This window comes from Spermophilus citellus, assembly GCF_964194105.1.
Source record: "Spermophilus citellus genome assembly, chromosome: 4".
In the NCBI taxonomy this organism is placed as follows: domain Eukaryota; kingdom Metazoa; phylum Chordata; class Mammalia; order Rodentia; family Sciuridae; genus Spermophilus; species Spermophilus citellus.
The window spans coordinates 7784880-7802962 of NC_138185.1; the positions used below are offsets into that span (position 1 = coordinate 7784880).

Below are 18083 nucleotides of genomic sequence, written 5' to 3' on the forward strand. Positions count from 1 at the left end.
CCACAGGTGGCCTTAACCCAGCTCGCTGGGCCCACGGGGAGCCACCCCCCACTCCAGGAGGGCGACAGAAGGCTGCTCAGTCTCCAAACTTGGGGCTCCTTGTTGGGAAGGGTTCTGTTGTCCCCAGTACATGAGCCTCCACGTGCCAGGGCCACACCCAAGTAGGGGACAAGCGCCTTGGCACCTCAGGACCCTGGCCAGGGCTCAGGCTTTGGGAGATGCAGGCATTTCTGAAGAAGGACGCATGTCCAGGGTCACGCACTGCCCTGCAGCTGGCCACTGCGTGAGACTAAGTGGCCCCGTGTCTTGTTAAAGGAAGCACAGTCGGGCCTGGGGCCCGCGGCGTGGGCGAGCGAAGCAAGAGGGAGCCGCTGGGGGCGGAAAGAAGCCCCTCGAGGATGCCGTGGGGAGGGCAGCCGCGGAGTCAGGAGGGGCAGAAGCCACGCTCACAGAGGGAAGCGTCCCTGGAAGGACACAGAAGGGACTCGGAGGGGACCTGGTCCCTGGAGAAGAGACGCTTTGCTGCGTCTTTCAGGCGGTGCTCCCGGAAACGCACTGACAGGACAGAGCGGAGGCCAGAGCCAAGGCCAGGCAGGAAGAGGCCCCCAGGGGCCGTTCAGAACTGGCCGACCCAGGACCACCCCCAGGGCCAGCAGCAGAGGAAGCAGAGGACGCCCAGCACCCAGGCGAACCCCAAAGCAAGGCCGAGCCCTAAGAGGGCCACCCCTGGGAGTGCCGGGAGCTCAGCCCAGCCCCCACTTCCTGTCCCCCAGTGGCCAGTGTCCCCGCCCTGGGGAGAAGGTCACTCACCAGGTAGTACCTCTCCCGGAAGCTGGGGGTGCTTGGGGGTGTCCAGTTGTACAAGGAGCCCTTCCTGCTGCCCAGGGAAAACTTGCCCGTGGGGCTGGGTGACACCAGGAGGCTCTCAGAGTCAAATGGGCTGGAAGGAGAGCAGAGGCTGGGTGTCACCGGTTCCGGGTCCTCCCAGTGCAGGAGCTGTCCGGGGCCAAGTTCTGGGCCCGTGTCTTCATCAGTGATAGCCTGAGCAGGGGTGGGCGCAGCTGGCCCCGCCACCCTTCCTTCCCCTCCAGGACAGCCCTCCGTGGCTGGGACTTGTGCGTGGGGGGATGGAACTCCCAGGTAAGCCACCTGTTTAGGCCAGTGCCACCCCTGATGGGAAGGGACAGGACTGAATTCACCCAGAGCCTTGAAGATCATCTAAAACCGAGCTCGCTACACACACCTCTGCGCAAGGCTGGGCTGAGGGATGGAGGCGGTGGGCGCTCCCCACGTCCCAGACTCAGCCTGCAGCTGGGCACACAAAGGCCGGCCCAGCCATGAGGCCTGTGGCCAGGGCGCTGCGGGAACCTCCGTGGGCAGCCTGTGTGCCAGCCACCTACCCAGCCCTGCAGGCCCCCGGGACCTCCTTGGATGGGGAGCAGCTACCCCGCGTATGCTAGAGGGGTTCCCCTGGTGAGGTCCCCACCCTTCACACCGTGGCCCCTGCCCTGAGGGATAAGGAGGGAATTCTCTGGAAACACAAGTTTTCATTTGGGGGAAAAAAAAAAAGCTCTTCTGTCCACAGTGCGAAGCCTCTGGGGACCACCAGAGGCCAGTGGACGTGGTGCAGGATAAGAATCCCCACCCACAGGGTCCTTCTCATGAACATGCATCTCGCAGGTCTGTGGCCCTGGGGTCACCCTGGAACCAGGAGGCAGCTGCAGCCAGAGGCCTTCCTGGGCAGAGGCCAGCCTCCTCCAAGGAGCCAAGCTCAGGAGGCTGCTGGAAAGCCCCCTTGGCCAGCCCAGGGCGGAGCCGTCTCCTGGGCCAAAGTCAGGCTGGGCTCAAACTCAGGACAGCTGGGGTGGGCAGGGCCGCGGAGAAGGCCTGGGCCTGGCCTTTCAATGGGGCGGGAGGCGAGAGTGGTCAGGGCAGGGACATCCTCGGGGACAATGCGGCCAGAGCCAGGCCCGGGGTGTGGTCCGGCCACTAGGGAGCGCTGTCGGAGTCTCTTGGCCCCTGGGATCTGGGGGTGGCCCTGGGGACGCGGGGCTGGCGCAGGGAGCTGCCACTCACTTCCACAGCACCTCCAGCTGCAGCTTGATGGTGCCCAGCTCTGTGATGTCCACCACCACCATCTGCGGCTGCGTCGTGAAGAAGTCTGCGATGTCGCAGGTCACGGAGCCCACCACCAGCGAGCTCAGGCCGCGCAGCTCTGTCACCTGGGAGCGGGGACTGGAGCGTGGTGTCCAAGCGAGCACCTGGGGCTCCCTGGCCCCGCCCCAGGCCCAGGCCCCATCCCACCTTGATCTCCAAGTTCTCGTGCAGGGTGGGGACGAAGGCCTTCTCCTCCTGGTCCCACGTCTGGCTGTCGTCCGGCTCGATCCGGCCCTTCAGCCTCCAGCGCTGGCCGCCCAGGCGGATAAGCACCTGCAGTGGGCGCAGGAGGTGTGCTGGCAGCCCAGGGTCCCCAGCCACCTGAGGGCTCCCTCCCAGACAGGACCTCAGCTAGGACCCTGGCTCCCGGCAGCCCCTACCCGCAAAGGCTGGCTGGACCCTGAGGACTGACCTCCGACGGTGGCCATACCTCATAGTGGTCTCCTGGGCAGAGGCGCGCGTAGCCCACCAGGCCTGGAACACAGAAATGGGCCAATGCACGCCTGCCCTGCCCTGGAGTGGCACATCAGCATCGGGGCAATGGGGGGGTCCTGGGACCCCACAGAGAGGCCCAGGGGAGTGAGGCTTTCCACGTCTCATGTCCCTCCAGCGTGAAACCCAGAGGTGGGCCTGCCCTGGGGCTGTGGCCAACGCTGCTCGCCCCCCAGGGGCCCCAAGAGGACCTGAGCCACCCACGCTGGCCTCCGGCCACTGCTCTCAGCCGTTACCTTTCATCCTGACGTGGAACTCGCCCAGGTGAACCTCCAGCGCCCCCTCGATGAGCCACATGTCCTGAAAAGCCCCGTGGGAGCTCAGCCACTCGCCCAGCCACACCCCCCCAGGGGACACCACTGTCCCTGCAGCCAGAGCGCCCCGCCCACCTCGGCGCACTCGTGCAGGCTGCGGCCCAGCTCCTGCAGGCTCTCGCGGGAGGCGCGGCTGGGCGGGCACCTGGCGAAGGCGCGCTGCATGTTGGCAGCCCCGTCGCGCAGGCGGCACTGGACACAGTAGCCCTCGTAGAGCTCCTCCACCTGAGGGGCACACCAGTGGGCACGGCCTCCCGGCCAGCCCCACACCACTGCCAGCACAGCACCCAGCCAGCACCCAGGGTGGCCTGGGGCAGCGGCCACCCCGGGCTCCGTACCCCAGCACCTGGTGGTGACTGTGTACAGTCAGTGCACAATAAAAAACTAGTGAAGTGGACCAAGGGGTGCATCACTTCCGCCTCTCAGCCTGGTTTTTCAACTCTAAGACGGGAGGGGGCTTGTGATGGCCACGGGGGTCCCAGGGGACAAAGGTCACAACAGGGAGCACAAGCCGCAGTGAAGCCTCAGGGACTGAGCCAGTCCTTCTCGGGGCCTCTGCTCCCCACCCAGGCACTTAGGGTGGCTGAGCCCAGCCTCCCAGTCCTCTGGGGTGCAGCAGGAGCCCCCCAGTCCTGGGGCCTGGCCACCCTCTTACACCCCCTCAGGCCAGAGACCCTGCAGCCCTGGGACATGCCTGCGGCCAGGAGTCACCTGCAGTCACCAGCCGCCTCGGTCGCCTCGGCCACCTCTGCTCATCCTCACCTCTCTCCCGCTGCCCAGCGCCAAGGAACCTTGCCCTGCCCAGAGGGCTCCCAGCTCCTACTGGCCTGCCGAGGCCGCCCGCCCCTGGACCCCTGGGGGCTGACCTTGCTGATGTGGAACTCCATCTTCCGGATGTGCCTCTCCACGCAGCGCGTTTGCTTATCCCAGGGAAAGACAGATCTGTTGAGTGGCCTGGGCTCCTGCCACCCGCCACCCTCCTCCAGGGCCTGACACCGGGAGCAGGGTGACGCCAGCCCCCTCCAACCCTGGGGGAGGCTCACCCTGGCCTCAGTCTGCCCATTTGTAAAGTGGGAGGAGACCAGGTGCTCCATCTCGGGCAGCCGGGGGCAGCTGGGAGTAGCCGGGGGCAGCGGGGGCAGCCAGCCCAGGCCTTCTCAGCACCGCCCAGCGTCGCCCACCCTGCTGAGCGCCGGGGAGGGCTTACCTTGTCCAGGTCGTAGTAGAAGGCCTGTGGGGAGCAAAGGGGAGGTCAGAGCCCAGCGCTCCGCAAGGCCTCAGAGGCCACGTGCAGGGTCCTCTGAGCTTGGAGGACAGACAGCCAAAGACTGCAGCCGCCCCAGGCTGTCCTCGGTGGCCTGCAGACTGGTCACTGACCAGGCCCAGGAGGAGTGGCGGCTATGTGCCTTTCGGAGGAGGCAGTTCTAAGTCTTGGCTGCTGCCCCTAGCAGTGTGTCCTGGCAGGGCGCCTGCCCTCTCTGAGCCTCCATTTCCTCCTAGTCCAATGGGCATCAGTAGCACCTGCCCCCCGGGGGGCTAGGAGTCAAGGACCCAGCAAGCTCAGCTCCGAGTGTCCAGGGAGGGTCCAGCCATTGCCAGAACGTGAGAGGGGGCCTGGGAGAGGCAGAGCCTGGGGTTCCCGCCTCCTGGGAAGGCCACAGGGTATGTACTTGGGGCCTGGTGGGCCTCAGAGTCTGTCACCATGTGGTGGGAGACCGTGGACCTCGGCAGATGATGGCGTGGCCACCAGGCTCGCTGAGGCAGGCCGCTGGTTGCCCACAGGGGAGGGGTCCTTCCAGCTGCCTGGTCCCAGGACATCAGAAAGCCAGGGCAGGAAAAGCGAGGTGTGGACAGTGCTCAATGGGGACTTTGTTCTATTTGCTTATGTATTTATTTATTTTTATTGTTTGTTTTGTGGGACTGGGGATGGAACCCGGGGCGCTTCACCACTGAGCCACCTCCCACCCTTTGTGTTTTTCATTTTGAGACAAGGTCTCACGAAGTTACCGAGACTGGCCTCCAACCTGTGATCCTCCTGCCTCAGCCTCCTGAGTCTGTGGGATTACAGGCGTGCGCCCTGCACCCCATGTGACCTCATTTTTGCAGGTTAGCTGTTGACTTCTGTGTGCACACGTGTGTGTTGACATGATCATCATGTGACCAAGGGGGGCAATTAAAGAACAAGCAAGGGTGAGGAAGGGCCACCCAGGCGGGCAGGGAAGATGGGGGAGAGCATCGTGTGAACAAGAAGGAGACTCAAACCCCCAACGTGGGTTTTCCCGTGTGTGACGTTGAAATGGCACGTGTAAGGCCGTAAGCCAAAACCCGTCTCAGAAAGGAACAGGAAAGAGTCCCGGACTTCGAAAAGAAGACAGCTGCCTGGCACTGCCTCAGAGACCAAGGTCCTACTGCTGTGCCACCGGGCAGCCGCCAGGGGAGCAGCCCACATGTGTCCTCCACGGGGTGCCCCGGGCAGAACCTCCCCGGCCTCCACACACCGTCTGCACGTGGGAGAGCCACGCGCACGCGCTCACACCCTGCCTGTCTCAGTGACCCCAGAACTGAGGGCAGGTGCTGGGCCCAGGCAGGGCCTGGCAGCGCCTCTTCCCACCTGTGCTGGCGCCTCCCAGCCACCCACCCAGGGTGGGCGCGCTGAGCTGACCAGGCCTCCCCTGCCCCCCCGTGGGCCTCAACGGCCCGCCCTGCCGGCCCGGGCCTCCCCAGTGGGCCTCTGATATGAAAACCCACTTCCCTGCCACCCGCTGCCCCCTCACTCGGGCTGAGGCCTGCTCTGCACTTTGTCAGCGCTTTGGAGGGGCCCAGATGGCACTCCCATAGCCGCAGGCCCCTCCTCGTGTTTCCAGAGCAGTCAAGGGAGGAGCCGGAGGCCAGCCCACATCCAAAGGGTCCTCCCTTGGGTGGAGGCCCGAGCAGTGGGAGCCGGCAGTGCCCAGGCGCAGCCAGGACCCGTGGGCACTGACACTTGCCATAAACAGTGAGCGGCTCTTCAGTGTCAATGTCCCCAAAGTCCCACGGAACACAGTTAACTAGACCGTGTTCATTGTCTGTCTGTCTGGGGCAGAGCCCGTGGGCCTCCTGGACTGTCCCGTGCTCCCTGGTTCCTTTGTTCTTTGCTGACTCAGGCCGCAGCGGGGTGAGCACTGGCCCTGGCTGGACAGGCCTGGGCCCTGCCTCAAAGCCACTGCTGGTGACAGCAGAAAACCTGGCCAGCCCTGGACATTGAGATCTGCAGGCTCCTCCATTGAGGACAGCAGGGGCCGCTGTGACACTCCAGAGAGACGTCCACTGTCCCTGGTCACGTCAGCCTCCAGGTCCCAGGGCACCCAGTGTCCAGGGCCTGGGAAGTGGGACCACCCAGGACAGCTGCCCTGCAGGTCCCTGCCTGCCCAAGTTCCTTCAGAGCCAAGAGCAGGGGAGATGGCCCAGGGGCCTGCGCTGCCCAGTTACGTCCATCGGGTTGAGGTGAGGTCAACTCACCCCGAAACCAACGTCCCTCCCCTGAGTCTCGATGTCCAGACTGACCACGCTGGACGGGGCAGGGCGGGCGCTCACCAGCCTGGAGTTCCTGCGGGTGTCGGCGTGGCGTCCACACAGGTGGTCCAGCTCGGCCTGCTGCGCGCACAGGTGCTGCCTGCAGAGAGGAAGCAGGGTCTGAATGGAGAGGACCCAGAATATGGGGGGCAGGCAGGTGGCCGTGCCGAGGGCTGCGCTCTCTTCAGAGGCCACCCTGGTGCTGGGGGTCACCAGGGCAGGAGGAGGGTCTCAGGAGGCTCCGGGTTCTTTCCCAGCCACCCCACAGAGAGGCCCAGCTGCGGCCACAGAGGTCCCACTTTGGAGACAGGCAAACTGGCCTTGCAGGCATCTGGTGGCCTGGCTGGACCACACAGGGAGGAGGCTGGACTGAGATCCGCAGCCACCTAGTGGCCTCCCGAGGCCACACTCTCCAGCCCTGCGTGTGCCCCTCCCAGCCTGGGGCCCAGCTTGCTCACTCCTTGATGGACAAGCATGGCCTTCCTGCCAACTGGATGCCCAGGACAGGGACACTGCAGGGGCCTTTGCACACTCTGGAAAGCACAGAGGGAGTGGCAGCAAGAGACCTGGGGTCTGCCAGAGGGCACTGGGATGGCGACCACCCTGCTCCATCACAGGTCTGCTGGGTTGCCCTAGGAAGGTCACTTGCCCTCTCTGGGCCTCACTTCTACTACCTCAAACATGGAACAACTTCTTTTGGGAGACCACTGCTCGCTCAGGGATTGGGCTCCCCAGGAAGAAGGCACCACCGGCCCTGGACAAGTCTCCAGCAGGTAGTCCTGAGGGGACGCCAGAAGCTGCCCTTAGGGATGAGCCCCTCGGGGTGGACCCCCGTCTCCATGCACATGGCATCTCCCACTCCACTCCCATCAGCAGGGGACCCACAGGCCTGGCCCGGAGGGGAAGGGCCACCTTCCTTCTGCTGGCCCGTGGCCATGTCCTCTCACTCTCCAAACCCAGAGCGTAGGCCCCTTGATTTCTCCTGGAGGCCCTGGTCCAGGGGCCATGCAAAGCCACCTGCCCACATCTCGCGTCCCCTGCTCCGAGTGCATGGGGCATTTTTGAGGAGGGACACCTCGAAAACCACTTCACTGAGGGACCCTGGGCACCGACTCTGCCCCCGTGGGGCTGGGCTGCCACTGACCGAGGGCGGAGCGAGCCCTCGTCTGTCCAGCAGCGGGGCCGGGGGGCTGCATCTGGGGACAGCACTCCAGGAACCGCCTCCCAGCACCCCAGCTGCGGTCACGGGGTGACGGGGTGGTGGCCCTGCCTCTGGGGCCTGGCGCATGCTGGGACTGCCAGGCAGCTGGGGACAGGCGCCCTCCGGAGGCGTCAAGCCCCTCCCTCCCTCGGATCCAGCCGCCCATCTGCTGCGCTCAGGGCACAGGCTCCCGCCCCAGGGCCTTGGCTTGTGCGGTTCCCTCGGCCTGGGCTGCTGGTCCCGGAGAGGAGCTGGAACCGAGAACATCCTCCCCTGAGGCCGCCGCCCTCCTCGGAGCCTCCCAGGACCAGCCCCTCGGCCGCGGGGCCCTCCCGCACTCGGCTGGCACAGGCTACGGGCTCGCTGTCACCTCCCCTCTGTCGTGAGCGTCCTGGGACCAGGCTCCTCCTGCCTTATTCCCCAGGGGTCCCCAGAGCCTGGGGCAGGGCTGAGCACACAGCTGGGCCCGGGGCAGGAGCAGCCAGGAGCCCGGGCGCCCCTCACAGACGGGCGCGCTCCCCGGCAGCCAGGAGTGAGCGCAGCCCGCGGCCACTTACTTGAGACCCCTCTTCAGCGCTTCAAAGATCCTCTTCACCTGCTGGGGCTGGGGCTCCAGGCAGGCCGACCCCTTGCGCAGCGTGCCGTAGGTCCTGGGGGGCTTGACGGGGGTTCGTGACCTCACTGAGTTCCTGCTGATGGACTTCCTGTGGGGGACGAGGCCAGAGAAGTCGGCATGGACAAGGCCCTCGGCCAGGGCAGGACCTTGGGGAGTCGTGGCCAGAGCCAGGGAGTCAGGACCTGGCTGGTCCCACCCTCCACCTCCCAGCTGTGGGTCTTGGGAAAGCTGGGACTCTCTGCACCTCAGTCTCCTCATCTATAAGGTGAGGGGCCTGGACTCGGGGATGAAGAAAACAAGAATAAAAATCTTGTGTCAGAAAGGAACTGCAGCTGGAAATAGAACCAAGCAGCCGGATGCCAGAGCTCTCTGCCGGGTGCTGTCTGTGCAGGCAAAGCAGCAGGGAGGCCGGGTCCTCGTCCTGGGTCTGCAGGAGGTGAGCTCCCAGATCTGCCTCTCCCACTTAGGGAAAGGCTTCTCGACGAATCCCCACGCCCACCCGTCCCACAGTGCCCGGGACACCGGCAAACGCACTCCCCAGGCAGGGGATGGCCCACCAACCCACGCTCCTGACTCAGGCACACAGGTTAGACTGAAAACCAGCCTGGAGTTCGGTTCAGAGTTCACAGGGAAAAGGGCTCTTCCTGCTGGCATTGCCAACCTGGAGCTCCCAGGTGCCCCTCTTGTCACCATGCAGGGACAGTGAAGCTAATGCAGAGAAGCAGATGAAGTCAGAGCAAATCCGTATAATAGTGAGTTCCTGGATCCAGCCATGCCTGAAGCTAGCATGCCCGTGGACTTTGCCAGTACAGGAGCCAGCTGACTCTCCTTTGCTTCAGGTAGTTGGAGTTGGGATTCTGGACTAGATGATCCTTAGGGCTAATGTCTCCCAGCAGTGACAGTCAAGTGTCTGAGTCCTGCAGAGGTGCACCAGCATCTCAGGACTGATTTCAGAAGTGAGGCCAGGTCAGCCTCATCAGAGCACACGGCTGGTGTCATTGGCGCCTAATCCCCGCTCAGGATCCTGCAGCTTGTATGCTAGGCTGCAGGCCCCGGTTGGCTGATGCGGCCTTTGGTCACCAGCAGGTGTGCGAAGTCCACTCTCCAGCCTCTGGAGGCGCGTCCCAGATGCCTTGCACCAGGCCTGGGTGGGTCTGCAGCCTCCTCAGAGGCGCATAGAGGAGGCTTGCAGCACTGACTTCTGGGAACCGGGAATCGAACCCAAGGGTGCTTAGCCACGGGGCCACACCTCCAGCCCTTCCTTCTCTCTCTCTCTCTCTTTCTCTCTCTCTCTCTCTCTCTCTCTCTGTCTGTCTCTCTCTGAGACAGGGTCTTACTAAGTTGCTGAGGCTGGTTTTGAATTCATGATCCTCCTGCCTCAGCCTCCCGAGACTCTGAGATTGAGGCCTGCGCCACGGCCCCCCACTCTGGGTCAGTTCTTAAAGAGGCGCCCAGAGGTGGCTGAGCAAGCAGTGGGGGAGAGGGAGCTGGCCCCGAACAGCCCGCAGGGCAGATGCCCCTCCTGCCTCCCGTGACGAGGTCTGGCATGGAGCGGGCCCTCCTCAGCACTGTGTGGACAACAGCCACGGCAGTGACCACGGCCGGGGAAACAGTGGGTCCTCAGTGAACACGAGTCCAGCTGAACGGAGGCTCACAGCCTGCCACGGGACTGGGGGGTGTAGGGTCCACTCCCCGAGATCCTACAGCCGAGGGTGGTGGGGTCGGGACCCAAACCTGACCCTATGGAGGCTCAGCCTGACCTGGGGCCACCCCAGGGAGGGTGCAGCACAGGCCCGTGGTCTCCGAAGCACCCGAGCACAGCTGGGCTCCGTGGCTGACCCGTGCCCACCAGGGAGTCCTAGGCCCAGCCCTGCCTCTCTGCCACGTCCCGGGGCCTGGGGTCGGCGGCCTCCTCTCTGCTTTCTGGAGTCCCCCTCCCACTGGAGACCCAGCGCCCAGTCTTCCTGGGCCTCAGAGGCCACTGGGCTCAAGAGCATCAAGGCGGGGTCCGTCATCCAGACAGGACCAGAGCCAAGCGTCACCTACAGACCCCCCCCCCCGCCCCCGCGCCCTGGGCTTGAAGTCCCCGGGAGGCCGAGGTTCCCGTCTGAGAGCCAGGCAGAGCCGCCAGGCCACGCCCCACCCTGGTCCTCAAGAAGCTCGGAGGGCGGCCAGCTGTATTTCTAGCTGGGCCAGATGCTGGGCATTCCACCCCGCCCCCTCCTCTGCCTCCCAGCACACCGCCAGCCAGCGCCGAGCCTGGGTCCCGGCCGAGCTGCACATGCAGCCTCAGCCTCACGCTTGGGACCAGGGCCTTGCCAGGCTGCGAGCCCAGGCCACTGGCTGGTCAGAGACGCAGGCTCTGGGGTGGCCACCAGGTTCAAGCTGGACGCTTCGTCTGCCACAGCCTCCACTTCCTCATCCTTCCGGGGGGCGAAAGGGTCCTGCTCCGTGGAATCGCCTCAAGATACTCCTTCACTCCACAGAGGTTTACGAAGCACCTACTACATACCAGCCACCACGCTAGGGGCAGAGCAGTGACCAAACCCGACAAACCCCTCCCCATGAGCTGAGGGGCCAGCTGGGGGAGACCCAGGGAAGAGCTAACGAGTGAAGACTCTGACCAACACTGGGGTCTGTATCCCACTCTGCCACTAACCCGCTGTGTGACCTTGGGTAAGCGAGGGAACCTCTCTGGGCCTCAGTCTTCTTCTCTGTAACATGGGATCAGGGCAAGGGCTGCTTGGAGGGCTGCATGGGTTAATGACCGTAAGGGGCTTGGAAGCTCGGCAAAGAAGGAGTGGCACATGTGTGCCGAGGTGAAGTCCAAAAGCCACCTCCGAAGAGACCTAGCGCAGGGTGGGGTGATGGCCACGTCAGGTGGAGGGGAGGGCTTCTTCCCCAGGTGACCTTTCGTGAGGCCTGGGACCCCTTAGGGCTGCGACCCCTCCCCTGCCATCCCCAGGCCACTGCACCCACCTCTTGGAACGCGCCCTCCACAGGGTGGCCATGTCGGGGCACGGAGGCCGGAGCTGCTGGTGTGGGTGGTAGGGGGCCAGGCGGGCGGCCAGGCGGGCAGCTCGGAGCTCCCCAGCCCCAGGCAGGCGTGTCCCCTGGCCCAGCTCGTCCCCCTGGAGGCCTCCACCCCTCGCTGTGGCTCTGAGCCCAGGCTGCTGGACGGAGGCCACTGCGAGGCTGCCTGCCGGGAGGGCAGTGCACGTGTGGCCTCTGATGGCAAAGTCGGCGCATCTGGCCCAGGCGACGGAGCAGCCCTGCGGGGAGCGGCCTCCGGGGGCGGGCGCTTGGCCCGCTCTGGGCTCAGTGACTATTAGTCACCCCCAGCCTGCCAGACCGGCTCCCAGAGGGCACGTGCCACCCAGTGTCCCCAGCGCACGTGAGCCCAGGGCGGCCTCCTGCCGGGTGGCGTCCCAGGCCAGTGCTGCCCGCAGCGAGGGCCGCTCCGCAGCCAGATGGGCCGGTCGGACGGCGCCGGCCCCGGCTCCCGGTGGGCGATCGCAGGACCCGCCGAGGCTCCAGGTGGACCACCACCGGACCTGAGCCGACCGCCACGCGGGTGTCAGGGCTGAGGACGCAGGCACGCGGCCCTTGCGGAGAGGCCCTCTGGGCTCTGAGCTCCCAGTGCACCAACCTGCGCCCCCTGACAGCCGTGGCCCCGAGCCCCGGCTGTCCACTTCCCGCTCCTCTCCTCAGAGACCAGGGCCGCTGTCCCGGCCAGGCCGACAGGCCCGGTCCCCGGGTTAGAGGGCGTCTCGGGGCCTTGGCTTGGGGGCAGTGTACCTGCCCGACAGCCTGGGGAGGGACAGCCCAGCTGCAGAAGGGCAGGAAAGGGGCAAGGGGCAGCCGTGCCTGTCGATCAAGGAAAGTCAGCCCCTGTCTCGTCTCGTCATCTCTCTGTCTGTCCCTCCCCACACCCCGCCTCGTGTTGGAGAAAGGAAAAGGCCTCACTGTGGCAACCATTCACACCTTAGTATAAGATCCTGCCACCGTGTCACTTCCCCCAGTGAATTCTCTATGGAATGAACCCCCGACTCTCGTCAAAGGGCTTTCAAGGTGCCTGGGGGGGGTGGTAGGAGATGGGACCAAAGGAGGCATGGCCCACCCTGAGTGGAGCCCTGCTCTCCAGCCCAGGGTCCAGTGCCTGACCAGCTCCCACGCGGAGGGCCTGGGCTGGGCAGCTGTGTTGGCCGGTCGGGTTGCCTGGGAAACAAGGGACCAGACCCTGGGAGACGGACAGACAGGAAACCCAGGACAGCCGCACTCCCGTCCTCATGGCCAGCCCCTCATCCTGGGACCAGCACACGGCACTAGTGGCCACTCAGAGGCCCAGCACCCTCGGACTCGGAACAGGAGAGCCAGGGAGTGCCACCAGGGCCACCTTCCTAGACCAGGGCAGAGACTTTGCAGGTCTCCGTCTGATGGCCCATGAGCCTGGGTGTCGGGGTCGGGTCACCTCTGTCCTCTCCCTACCCAGAGGGCAGGGGACCCTGGGCACTTTGTGGCAGAGCTCCTGACTAGGCCTGAGGACACTTCTCCGGGAGCTGGAGGTCAGAGGCCCAAGGCCTGGCGACAGGTGTCCCTGCAGGAGCAGCTGCAGGCTGTAGGCAGGTGAGACGCGGCCCCCAGCCTCCACGAGGGGACAGCGGGCATCACGTGGAGTGCAGGGCCCTGGCAGGCTCGGCTACGCCTGGGACAGGCCAGCCCCGGGAGGCAGACCCTTCCTCTCCCAGACCAAGGGCCCCTCCATGCCTCAGGGGACCAGTGGCCTGCACAGCCCCCGGAGTCCAGACCCGTGGGGGGACCTGGTGCAGCCCCAGGGGAGGCGGCTCAGAAATGGCTAAGTCCAGAAGCAGCCTCCATCCTGGCCGGTTTGTACGCGCACCTACTGTGTGCCTTCCTCACGGTGGCCCCGAGCCCCATCTCTGAGGCCTGGACTTTGGGTGTAATCACTGTGGGTCTTCAGCCGGGTCTCCCCCCTCGAAACCCCTGCTTCAGCCCCCAGAGACCATGGCTCAAGTCCTGCGGGGGCCCCCTCCTGCCCTCCCCCTGCCCCCTCCTGCCCCCTCCTGCCCTCCTCCTGCCCCCTCCTGCCCCCCTCCTGCCCTCTTCCTGCCCCCCTCCTGGCCTCCTCCTGCCCCCTCCTGCCCTCTTCCTGCCCCCCTCCTGCCCCCTTCCTGCCCCCTCCTGCCCCCCTCCTGCCCCCTTCCTGCCCCCCTCCTGGCCTCCTCCTGCCCCCTCCTGCCCTCTTCCTGCCCCCCTCCTGGCCTCCTCCTTCCCCCCTCCTGCCCCCCTCCTGACCCCCTCCTGCCCTCTTCCTGCCCCCCTCCTGCCCCCTTCCTGCCCCCCTCTTGGCCTCCTCCTGCCCCCTCCTGCCCTCTTCCTGCCCCCCTCCTGCCCCACTCCTGCCCCCACTCCTGCCCCCACTCCTGCCCCCCTCCTGCCCCCTCCTGCCCACTCCTGCCCCCCTCCTGCCCACTCCTGCCCCCCTCCTGCCCCCCTCCTGCCCCCTCCTGCCCCACTCCTGCCCCCCTCCTGCCCCCTCCTGCCCCCCTCCTGCCCACTCCTGCCCCCCTCCTGCCCCCCTCCTGCCCCCTCCTGCCCCACTCCTGCCCCCCTCCTGCCCCCTCCTGCCCCCCTCCTGCCCACTCCTGCCCCCCTCCTGCCCCCCTCCTGCCCCCCTCCTGCCCCCTCCTGCCCCCCTCCTGCCCACACCTGCTGTGTGTCCCCTCCGGCTCTCCCAGGCCTGCCCACCCCCACCTCAGAAGCCCCCCGCCCTCCCCCACCATGCCAGGTCCCTGGGTGACCCGTGTCCAGGCTGGTCCTGTTGCTGTTGCTGACACTGAGCCCAGGCGGGTGGAGCTGGTCTGTCCCCGAGTCCTGGCTGCAGAGGTCGGAGGCGCGACTCCCCAGGACCCCCAGCTGCCCCCGTCCTCCTCCCGCCCCTGGCGCACCTCGGAGGGGAGCAGGGCAGTGAGGGAGCTGGGGGCCTGGCCGGGGCCTGGCCACTGGGGTACAGCCACTGGAGCCAGGCAGGGCCGAGTGAGGACGGGGCCTGGCCAGGCTCAGGGTCCCCAGGACATAGCTGCGGGGCCGGGAGATGATGGGGCACTCCGGGGGAGGGCACCGGCCTGCCAAGGCTGGGGGAGGCCACTGTGGCCAGGACACAGGGCAGTACGGCGGGCGGGCCCTGCTCCCAACTGTGGGAGGTGCCGGGCAGCAAGGGGGTGGGGACGGTCCAGGCGGGCGGCACCCAGGACCCGGGACCGGCTGCTGTGGACTCACTGGCCGCTGCCCAACACACCTCCCCGGCAGGGGTCTGGGGCCCTCGGGCTGAGAGCTGGTGACGGTTCTCAGGGGCCTGCACAGTGCCCGGCCTGGGACCCAAGCGGTCAGCAGCCAGGCCCGGGCTCCAGGAGCTGGGCCACCAGGGACAGAAACAGCCTCCTCCCAGGACTCAGTGTAGAGTGTGACAGGGACTGAGGGCGCAGCCTGCCTGGCACAGCCCCCACCTGCCACCCACTCCCTGCTGACCCCAGGCGTGGCCCTGCAACTCCCCACACACACCTACTACCACGAGTCACCTCTTCACACCTCTGTGACAACCCCTTAAGGGAGGGAGGCTCATGACGCCCATTTTCCAGTTGAGGAAGCCAAGCTCAGAGAGATGGAGTCACTTGCCTTGGGTCACAGAGCCAGAGTAGGTGGCCCCTTTGTCAGGCTACCAAACAGGAAGGGCATTCCTTCCTAACCCCACCCCTAGGAGACTAAGTCCTGAATTTTGCTGTGTGACCTTGGGCTCGTGGACTCACCTCTCTGAGACTATTTTCAACCTGCCAGGTTGGCCTGGGAAACAGACAGAGTATTTAGAATGATGACTGTTTGGGTCTCAAGAAAATTACAGGTTTCTCCGGCACCGTCTCTCCCTCTCCCTCTCTCCCTCTCTCTCTCTCTCTCTCTCTCTCTCTCTCACACACACACACACACACACACACACACACACACACACACGCAAGTCGGCCATGAGGATGAGGGAGGAGGAGGCCCCGGGCACGGGCGGTGCTTACGCGATCCTGCGGCTCTGTGCGCTGCTGAAGCCCGCGAAGGAGGCGCTGCGGCCCACGGCCCCCACGGCCCCCGCGTCCCCGGGGCTCAGGAACCGCACCCTCACTGACATGGCCGTCACCTGCAAGGAGAGGACAGGACAGTCAGCGGCAGGCACTGAGTGCTGCCCGCACAGCAGCCCTAGGGAGGGCTGGAGAGGAGCTAGTGCGGGCTGGGGGCAGCAGGCCTCGAGCCCGGGACTCTGCACTCTGCCCTCGGGTCCCTGCTGCCCGCAGCGATGCCCTGAGCCAGGATGCGGGCCTCCTAGCCCTGTCCCTCCCGCCTCCGAGGCTAGGGAGCCCCTGCTGGGGTCCATCTGAGAGGAGGCGGGAGAGGAAGGCCAGCAGGGCCAGGGCAGCAGGAGCAGCGAGCGCCAGGGAGGACGTCTGTCACCCAGCAGCATCAGCGGCCGGGCCCTGTGGGGGCGGAGACCACCGAGCACAGGCGGAGACCTGGGAGCCCCAGGGGACTTGCTTGTAACTGAGCAAGGGTAGCTGGGAGCCATGGGAGACTTCTGACAGGTGGTGACGAGCCCCATCCAGGGACTGTGCGCACCCAGGGCTGCGTGGCCCTCGCCCCGTCCCCATGCCATGCCCCGTCTCTGACCTAGGGCTCAGTGAGGCCAGCCCAGAACTCTGTCTTCTCTTTTTCTCAAACCGTCTCTAGGTTGGCCCCACGTCCCTTGGGGACACAGTCCTTCTAGCTGGTATATTATATTCTAGCATGGGCAGTTGGAAAGTTCTCCTTCCTATCTAACCTAAATCTCTGCTGCTACCATTTCATGTTTTGATCCTCAGCCAAGGTGGTGTCAGTTTGAGGATTTCAGGGACCCCGCGGCTCCCACGGCTCCCACCCCACCATGCCCTCCTTCCTGCGTCCCAGCCCCTTCCACCCACCGACTGAGTCCTGCCTCCGTGGTCTGCGCTAGCGGGGCCTCTGTCTGGAGCACCGCAGTGGCCGGTGTCCAGTCTTGTGTTCTGTGCGGTCAGCCCTGCCAGGGCCTCGGGTCCCCTCTGCACCCCATGGCACACTGGTACCACGTCCCAGGCCACAGCCCCGGGCACAGCAGGTAGGGGCCTCGGAAACCAAGAATCCGGACGTGGGCTGCAGTACCACCGGGCCCCCCGCAGGGCCTGGGCCTCCGCGGTCGCAGCTGCAAACTGGGAACGGAAAAGTCCTCAGAGGCTTGGGAGAACCTGGAGCACGGCACCCAGAGCCCACCGTGCGCAGGGGCCGCCCGGAGCAGTGGGCTCTGTGCCATTGGTGACCCGGCCCTCCCCGAGCTGAGCCAGGGGAGTCCCTCCAGCCTGCGGCGGAGGGGACCGTGTCCACACAGCACCCAGCCCGGAGCCAGGGCTGCTGGAACCTGGCAGAGACCCGCAGCGGAGCGGGTGGGCCCTGCAGGCGCCTTGTACTGAGCACCCTAGTGACTGAGCCCTGTGCCAAAGGCTTTGTGCAAATTATCCTATTAAATTGCCGCCTCCCCGCCCCTGGGACAGAAGCCATCCTTGACCTCATTCAGCAGAAGAGGAGACTGAGGCTCCGAGGGGCGACTCAGCCAGTCCCGGGCCCCAGCAGGAAGTGGCAGAGCTGGTGCGGAGCAGGCAAGCTGATGGTCACCTGGCGCCAGGGGTCCACACTCTGGCCCAGGAGGACCTTGGCCCTATCTGGGCTTGTACCAGCTCAGAATCGGCTGCCAAACATTCAGGGATTCTGTGACATCCTGTTGGTGGCTTCCACCGAGCAGGAATATCGAGGCCAGGGAAACTGGCCAACACACGCCTCAGGGCTGTTGCTCAGCTGGTCATCGTCTTACAGGCCTCCGTGGGTTCCTAAAAGCGAATGCCAGGTGCTCCCGCTCAGGTAAGAGGGGGATGGCAGCAGAGCTGGGGCCCCCGCAGACCAACATGAGGTGCAAGGGTCTGAGCTGCCACCACTGCACCATGAGGCCGCGTGACCCTCTTTTCCATAAGAGGGGACAGAGGCTCCAGGGCGGGGACCTCCTGGGGACCTGCCCTTTCTACAAGGCTGGCTCTTCACTCCGAGCTCCTTGCCAAGCGGCGCTGGCTCCCTGGACACTGCCCCGTCTCCCCCAGGACGCCCTCCTGGACACCTCTCGGCTCTCCAGTTTCAGAGGCCCCTCGGCCTTCCGCAGCCCACAGGTCCCCTGTCACTGTCCTTGTGAGTTGCTGTGGCTCCCGTTAGATGGGACACCAGCTCCGGCCTAAACAAGCGGGTCCTGAGCCCCCCCCCCCAAGAGTCGCAGCAAGACTTTATGGAACCAGAGAATGAGGACTCAAAGCCCGAGGTCACGTCCCCTGGTCACGGCCCGGCAGCCCCAGGAGCGGCCCTAGTAATTATCACTGGTGCCAGACCCTGGCAGGGGCCCAGGGTCCTGGGAAGGGCCAGATAGTGACGGTCCTGGCTTGGCAGCCATGCTGGGCTGCTCAGTGTCCCAGCTGCTCGGCTCTGTTGTCCCAGGGTGCGTTGGAGTGGGGGTGACAAAGCTTCTTCAGGACAGTGGCCGCGTGGCTGTGGGGTCCCCCTGCTGCTGTCCTCTGAGCCAGTGCCCTACGGGCGCCCCCCCCCCCCCCCCCCCCGGGGCTTCAATCAGTCTGCCTCCTTCAGCCTC

General features: G+C 65.8%; 2 protein-coding genes across 3 annotated transcripts in view; one reads left to right on the forward strand and one right to left on the reverse strand.

The window, feature by feature from the left end:
* The window catches only part of LOC308646059 (partitioning defective 6 homolog beta), a 174974-nt gene that overhangs the window by 72923 nt on the left and 83968 nt on the right, over positions 1 to 18083 (forward strand). The window lies entirely within an intron of this gene.
* Positions 1 to 18083, reverse strand: part of RIPOR3 (RIPOR family member 3) — a 47892-nt gene that overhangs the window by 12682 nt on the left and 17127 nt on the right. For both annotated transcript variants that reach the window (XM_081288599.1, XM_081288598.1), the window contains exons 2-12: positions 15415 to 15533; positions 8274 to 8420; positions 6537 to 6615; positions 4171 to 4194; positions 3830 to 3883; positions 3039 to 3188; positions 2886 to 2949; positions 2588 to 2631; positions 2305 to 2430; positions 2077 to 2222; positions 811 to 940 (exon numbers count right to left, since the gene is read on the reverse strand). In XM_081288599.1, the coding sequence (XP_081144725.1) occupies positions 811 to 940; positions 2077 to 2222; positions 2305 to 2430; positions 2588 to 2631; positions 2886 to 2949; positions 3039 to 3188; positions 3830 to 3883; positions 4171 to 4194; positions 6537 to 6615; positions 8274 to 8420; positions 15415 to 15533 (1083 nt within the window). The remainder of the gene's footprint in view (positions 1 to 810; positions 941 to 2076; positions 2223 to 2304; positions 2431 to 2587; positions 2632 to 2885; positions 2950 to 3038; positions 3189 to 3829; positions 3884 to 4170; positions 4195 to 6536; positions 6616 to 8273; positions 8421 to 15414; positions 15534 to 18083) is intronic.